This window comes from Rhagoletis pomonella, unplaced genomic scaffold (genome assembly GCF_013731165.1).
Source record: "Rhagoletis pomonella isolate Grant_MI unplaced genomic scaffold, Rhpom_1.0 Rhpom_scaffold_08274, whole genome shotgun sequence".
NCBI classification, from domain to species: domain Eukaryota; kingdom Metazoa; phylum Arthropoda; class Insecta; order Diptera; family Tephritidae; genus Rhagoletis; species Rhagoletis pomonella.
Window position 1 is genome coordinate 1 of NW_023466802.1, and position 7,180 is coordinate 7,180.

General features: G+C 41.2%; 1 protein-coding gene across 3 annotated transcripts; it reads left to right on the forward strand.

The window, feature by feature from the left end:
- Positions 1-284: 284 nt before the first annotated feature.
- On the forward strand, positions 285-6,530 carry LOC118755999 (alsin homolog). Of its 3 annotated transcripts, XM_036490790.1 has the most exons (10): positions 285-552; positions 616-1,274; positions 1,333-3,108; positions 3,165-3,622; positions 3,679-3,824; positions 3,888-4,466; positions 4,521-5,015; positions 5,076-5,227; positions 5,302-5,477; positions 5,567-6,530. In XM_036490790.1, exons 2-10 carry the CDS (start codon positions 623-625, stop codon positions 5,609-5,611), a joined length of 4,479 nt encoding a protein of 1,492 aa, XP_036346683.1. In that variant the 5' UTR covers positions 285-552; positions 616-622; the 3' UTR covers positions 5,612-6,530. The 3 variants fall into 3 exon arrangements, with proteins under 3 accessions (XP_036346683.1, XP_036346681.1, XP_036346682.1); XM_036490788.1 differs by having other exon boundaries at positions 285-1,274; XM_036490789.1 differs by having other exon boundaries at positions 285-1,274; positions 4,524-5,015.
- The last annotated feature ends 650 nt before the right edge of the window (positions 6,531-7,180 follow it).

The following is a 7,180-nucleotide window of genomic DNA, read 5'->3' on the forward strand; positions in this document are numbered from 1 at the left end:
TTAAAACACGAGCAGTGATCGGGTAACAATAAGCTGGTGCAGAGACACGAGTTGGTCCGCTACAGCATGACAGAGGAGCACTTTTGTAAGTACTCCAATATACCACAAATAGACTACATGGTCCAACGATTTTTGCAGGGATGCGTTAAAACTTTCAATAGTTTTTCGTTGTGAGACACAGCTATTGTCCATTGTAAACACGCCGTAAGCCTGTACGGGACATTTTGTACTTTCTTTTCAACAGATCTTCGCAAATCAGCTGTTTTCTGCATTTTGTTTTTATTTGGAATACCTTCGCTGTCATCGCCTGATTGTTTTGAAACGCAGTTAATTGATTTCTCTTTGTGCTGATTTTATTTATTTTTTACGCGTAAAATATAAAATATCATCGAATTTCCACATAATTGTGTACTCAGATGTCATAAGAAAGAAAATAAACAAATTCAGTAATAAAGTAAACATGCAACCAACTTAAATGCATGTAAATGCAAAATCATGCCAAGACAAGAATAAGATTTAGATTTAAGAGTGTGTAAAATTCCAAAATTCAAGGTGAACACAATAGAAATAGCATTTAATTAAAATTGCGTAATTAACAATGCCTCATCGCTCCAGTTTGACAATGGCAGAGGAGTGCACACAAGAGCCATTCATAATCTACAGAGAGGGTGTGGCGCAGCACCTACAGTGGACTTCTGTGCCTGCGCTCGAGCGGCAACCAGCCGTCCGACTATGTGCTGTAGATAAGCCAGATTTACTTTTTCTTCTAACTGCTGACGGATCACTCTTCATGGCTTCACAGTCGCTAGAGTCTGCTGATACATTGCAAGTTCAGTTGCTCCGAACAAAAATAGCGGATGTGGCTTACTGTCGACATATGAGTCAGTTGTTTGTGGCTACTACTGAAGGGGAAGTGCAAACGCAATACTTAAAAAATACCGATGTCATAAACTCGGGATCAGAGACATGGCAAACTCTTTCCTTTGACCCCCTTGAACTCTCTGAAGAAGGCATACTCATTGAGCGTATATGCTGTGCTTCCCGAGGTGTAATCTTTATGACACGCACAGGGGAGCTGTATGCAATGGGTAGTTGTGGCGAGGTATTTAACGCAGAAGTACAGCCTAAGCACATGCGTCTCATCTATGGAAATAAGGAAATACTGGATCTCGTAGCAGGCGATGAGTTTTTTGTTTTATTATGGCAACGCGCCTATCCTACACAGGAAGACCCCTTAGAACTGTTCAGCAGCAAGCGTCAACCAAATCATGCTTGTAAATATAACAATTGTATATAATTTTTGTGGTTATTAAATTCGTTTTTTCTGCTCAGCTACTTCAACACATTCTCCATCACCTGCGCCAATGCACACCAGTAACTACTTGGAAGTTGAGAGTACCAGCGCCGAAGAAGCTAGAGACAAAAAACTTGAAGTTAATTCCAACTCGTCAATGCGGTCCTACAGCAGCACTAAGTCGAGCCACACCCAGCAGGAAGACATTGATTATTGCCTTAGAGAAATAATAAAACAAGGTTACGCTTTGGTGCACACTCAAGTGTGTACCTTTGGCGCAGAAAATGGTGGACTTCTGGGCACTGGCGATCACATCAAACGCAACACATTAAACTATTTGCAAAAGTTAGAAGCGCTGGGTGTTTGTAGTATAGCTGCAGGGCGGGAACACAGTGTTGCTCGAACTCTAGATGGTAGACTATTCCACTGGGGTCTTAATACACAGCAGCAACTCAATAATCAGAAAGAACTATCTAATATTAGTTCGCCAGCAGAACTGAAATTGGACAAAGTGGAGCTGGAGATCACTCAACGAAATATTCTCAATGCCTGCTGCGGCGATTTTCAAACTGTTCTTTTAAATGCGCGCGGGGAGGTACAACTAAAGGAGCACCAGCTCTCTAGCTTTGAACAACATCTACTGACTTTAAATATGCGCGATGCTACAAATCGAAAAACCATTCCGTTAGTGCTCGCTTCAGCGACCTATACTTTGCAGAATCGTCGTAAGTTTCAACGCCAGTTCCACGCTTATTACACCGGTCTTCAGCAGCAACTTAAGCTGCTATTAAGGTATCGTCATGGCATACAGATGATTGAGCTTTTCCAACAGAAGAGTACTGCATTAGTGCTGAAACAGCTGCAACACATATGTAACAGCTACCACAAGCTTTTGTACCTGATCGCTTGTACCCTGCGTTCCTTTGAGGACTTCTACCGCTCAGATTTCACTAATCCCGCAGAGTTAGTGTTTGTCCAGGACTACCGCGAGTGCATTGAATTGTTTACGCAGTACACAAAAGTTTATTGTGACCTTTACTCGGTCGATGGCTTCACGGAGGCTTCGAAACTATATAACAATTTGTCTAGCGTACCACTACTGCCTGGTAAACATGAGCACAACGTTGACTTGGTGCGCATCTGTCAGCAGCCATTTCAAGCGTTTCCCCATTACGTGCAATTCCTCGAACAACTCATAAAAACACGTCCTGAATTCACAGAACATCTTTACGCTTGGGATAGCTTCAGCCGACAGCAACGTATCGATTTAGAACTTGCGGAAAACACGTTCGAGTTTTGGCAACGAAATGAACGCAACTCCAAAATAAGGCATTTCCGCCGCAAACAGCGCCGTGTCATACTCGCCTCATCAACGGTGCCCCTGAAATTGGCACACACTACAATGAGCATGTCCAGTACCACATTTATCTTGTTTTCCGATTGCTTCTGCCAGGTTGGCAGCCACTTGTATACCTATCCTTTGGTTACTCTCTGGCTGAAGATGGAAAATGACACCGCTTTACGCATAACCACGCCGGAACGCACGTTTACATTACTGGCGCGAACACATCACGACAAGAAACTTTGGTTTGATCAAATAGAATCCGCTGTGAAAGCGGCGCTCGGCCGTTCGTCTGACACCAAACTGTCGAGCGTGCGCACAACAGCTCACGTTTTCAGCCGCAACCATGCCAAGTATGCCGGAGTACACGCGTGTGGTCGCTGGAGAAACGGGTTATTGCATGGAAACTGCTATCTCGAGTATCCTGACGGACGCGTCTACTTTGGGCAAATCCGCAATGGTGAAATTGAAGGTGAGACTGATTGGCTTGTGTTGCTACCAAACCTAAAACATTTCTTATTTCAAAAGGTTATGGCAAAATGGTGATACCCTCGGTAGGAGTTTATGAAGGCAATTTTAAGGGTGGTAAATTTAATGGCCATGGAACCTATGAGCTGAAAGAGAATGAAATTTACGAGGGCCATTTCTGCGAAGGTCTTTTTCACGGACACGGCATGCTGCGTAGCAACAGCTACACCTACGTTGGCGAATATCAAGCCAATGCCAAATGTGGCTATGGCATTTTGGACGATATGATAACAGGTGATAAGTATATGGGCATGTTTGCTGACAATAAACGCGTGGGTGCTGGAATTTGCATTACCATGAATGGCGACTACTTCGAAGGCTTGTTTACGAACGATGAGCTGGCTGGCACCGGCATAGCTGTTCTGGAGAACGGTTATTACTATGAGGGGGAATTATCGGTTGATGGACCAATCGGGAAAGGTGTATACTACTTGCCTACCGGTGCGTCTGAGACTGAAGTGAGTGCGAATATAATTTAAAGAAAATTGGGTTTTCTCAAGCCTCTTCGTTATAGGATGCTGGTATGAACGAAAATGATGAATTCGAGAACGGTCAAATGATAGGCAATGTTTTGAGCGGCCAATTAGCTGGCACATGGCACGATGTACGAATTGTCTCTGGTGCTATGGCCATGAATAGACGTTTCCCCAAATATCCGAAGTAAGATTTGATTATGTTTTTTACTGAAATTATACCGGGAATTACGTTGTGCTTTCATTCCAGATCTATCGGGTCATTTGTTGTGGACAACAGCCGAAAATGGCGCTCGCTGTTTGATAATTTCGAGGAAGAGGTTCTCGGCTCTGCCAGCAATAACAACAAAAAATCTGACGACAGCGTAAACGCAACAAATACCCTCTGGAACCGCATTTCCGTTTACATGCATTCGGAGCGGGAACGAGAACGTACGCTAGAGCAACAGGACACGGCATATCATTCATCGCGCAGTTATTTTGCCAAGAATATATCACTTGGATTCTCCAACAGCTTTGACAAGCTCAGCCTCAAGTCTACAAACAGCTTACTCACCACTGCTAAGTCGAGCATACTTGATTTGAGTAGCAGCCTGACTGAATCGCGGCGATCACATTCACAAGAGACACTCTACGATGCAGATGTAAATGACTTTGACAACGTTTGGGGCACGCAAAGCTTTACACACTACAATAGTGACGAACACAACTCGATTAGTGGTTTGTTCATCGCGCCCATCAACAATTGGTTGACCGATGCAAATACCTCCAGTTTACGCTCATCCTTCGACAGTATAATAAATATAAGCGAAAGCTTTAATAACAATAGGTAAAGAGTCTTATTGCCGTTAAATATGTTCAACTTCTACCAAAATCCCTCCAGCAGTTTCACCTCACAAAACGAACTGGAAATTGTGCCCAGCTTCGGCATCACTTCACTGACAGAGCAGGACGTATCCGCCATCAAGGACTACCTACAGCAAGTATTCAAGGATCGATATCATCCATTACATCTGCTAAATCAGCGCATAGCGAATTGCTTCTACACCTCATATGGCTGCTGGAAAGTGAAGCCGACACCCATATTGGCAAAGCAAGCGATACGCGAGTGGGAATCCATTTCGAAACGCGTATATAGATTTGTGCAAAAAATGTTTCCCGCGTTGCCCGATGATTACTGCTTAATAGAGAGCACGCGCGAATTGGTTTCTCACATCACTCTGCTCTACCCAATAGTGCTCAGCGAAGGTATCTATTCGACATTGTTTGTACTGTACGCGAACAAGTGTAGTGGGAAGGACGAAATGTATAGACAGAATCTGATGTATGCCAGTAAGCTGAAGGACGACGAACTGGCCACTTGTCTAGGGCTGGAAAGGTAAGAGAGGTGCCAGTCAAAGCATCTTTTTGGTTATATGATTGTTTTGCCATTTCACAGCTCTTTCCTACCCATTGTGCGACATGCCCTCTACGCGGAGGCAATACAAACTCTGAAGCAACTCAAAGAGAAATACAGCCCGAAAGCGATGTTAACTGTGATAGAGCGTTGCATACAACAAATTACCGACGCACACAAAACAATTGCAAGTGGTGAGTTTCTATAATTGTGATACAACTCGGCATGCGATAATAAATTTACTCAAAATGTATACATACTTTTCTAGCGAACTCTGTGATATTGGCCGCCGATGGCATGATGCCACTTACCCTGTTTCTGGTGCTGCGCGCCGCTGTACCCCATTTAGGTGCTGAATTAGCGTTGCTGGACGATTTGACCGGGGGCACTAATTTCCAATTCGAAATGAATGGCATTGCAGGTTATTGCTACACCACACTTAAGGTTAGATATACATATGTACATACGTAAAACATGTATACAAATGCATATGCCGGGAGATTAGCAGTTGATTTTGCACAATTTATTTGCAGGCTGCCTATGAGCATATCACCGCGGTGCCGCTAAATAAGACGTAATTTAGTCAACACAACCCCCCGCTCAAAATCCGCAACATATTTTTAGATTTACTTATTTAGGCGTATTGGTTGTTGAGGACTAGAAAAATGAAGACTCTTAGCATGCGGAGATGTATTCGAAAGTGTAAGATTGGAACTCATAAGTTATAGCCCACGTAAAGTGTTTTCGGTAAATTTATGCATTGTGTAAAAAAATGTATCACAAGTAATGAGTTTAAAATTGTTTAATACAATATATAGGAAGTTAAGTTGAAGTTCAAGGCTTTAAAAAGCAGAAATGCAAAGATATACCTATCGCTTAATTCAGATTGAAAATCGTTTTGTAATTAACAGTACATATATGTATCTGTATTTATATTTTAATTGCTTAAACATTTGATAAAATTTGTTGTTAATTTAAAATACTGAAAATATTCCCTAATCTATTAGTAATAAAGTATAAAGTTTTAAAACACTTAGGTTAAGTAAATACTAACATTCCACTTATTTAAAGGGAAAAATATGTAAGATACGCATTAGATCGATCTGAATTGTAAAGGACGAAGCAATGCAATGTAATGTAAAATTATGTAAAATTGTCACAATACAATAAAAGAGATCTGTTATCAAAAATATGCGTTGGTCGAAATAATCTAAGATAAGAACAGCGACCAATTGCCCTCGTCCATATTTTGTATGGGGTGAAAAGTATTATACTGAGGACAGGGTATACAAAATTATATCTGCTCAAATACTGCCGCTCTTGCGTCCACGGATTACGACAGAATTAGAGGGAGCTGACTTGGACTTGTCAAACGAATGGGCCAAACACTCCAGCCAAGACTTTTTACTGTTCCTATGGGGTTTGTAGGAGCGTGTGTCTTGTGAAAATTTTAAGAATCGGAAGTTGTAAATTGGAACTGTAATAAACAAAAAAATATTTCTTATATTAAAGCAATTTCATTTCCTTTAATTTCATTTATTTATCAAATAATTAGCACAATAAGATCAAAAGAAAGATCTTTTGTAGCGCAACAAAATATTTATAACAGTACATACATACATATAACTAGAATAGCAAAAATTACTTAAGACTAAATAAAAGTCACATCAGATAAGTAACAGAGAAAGTAGTATTTTTAAATGACTCCTCCAATTCCAGTACATATATGTATGTACATCAAATAAGACTTAATTATACAAGTACATAGAGAGAACATCTCAGGGGCTGAAGTGAAACTAACGGAAATACGCATACAGAACATTTTTAGTGTTGCTTTTGTTTTAACTGATTCGCATATGAGATGGAATAGAGTTCCAGATGCGGATAGCATTGACAAAGAATAGCCATGAAGTGCTGAGAGAATTGTAGGTAGGACCAGTCAAGTCCTTTATTGTAACAGCAATTTGTTGAAGTGCACACCTTTGATTCGACTCTCAGCTAATGTAATGAGAAATGTAAATGGTCATTGGCAAAGCAATTAAGCTCTGTTCGCTATGCAAATACTAGTAAGAACTAGCCAGTAACAAAATTCAGAGAATAACTGCCATCCCTAAATTGGCGCGTCAAGCGCCAAACAACTGTCAAAA

Coding starts and splice junctions, on each gene's coding strand:
- LOC118755999 (XM_036490788.1), top strand. CDS start 599: ATGCCTCATCGCTCCAGTTTGACAATGGCAGAGGAGTGCACACAAGAG. Junction 4,467..4,520: donor GAAAGCTTTAATAACAATAG/GTAAAGAGTCTT, acceptor AAATCCCTCCAG/CAGTTTCACCTCACAAAACG. Junction 5,478..5,566: donor ATTGCTACACCACACTTAAG/GTTAGATATACA, acceptor ATTTATTTGCAG/GCTGCCTATGAGCATATCAC.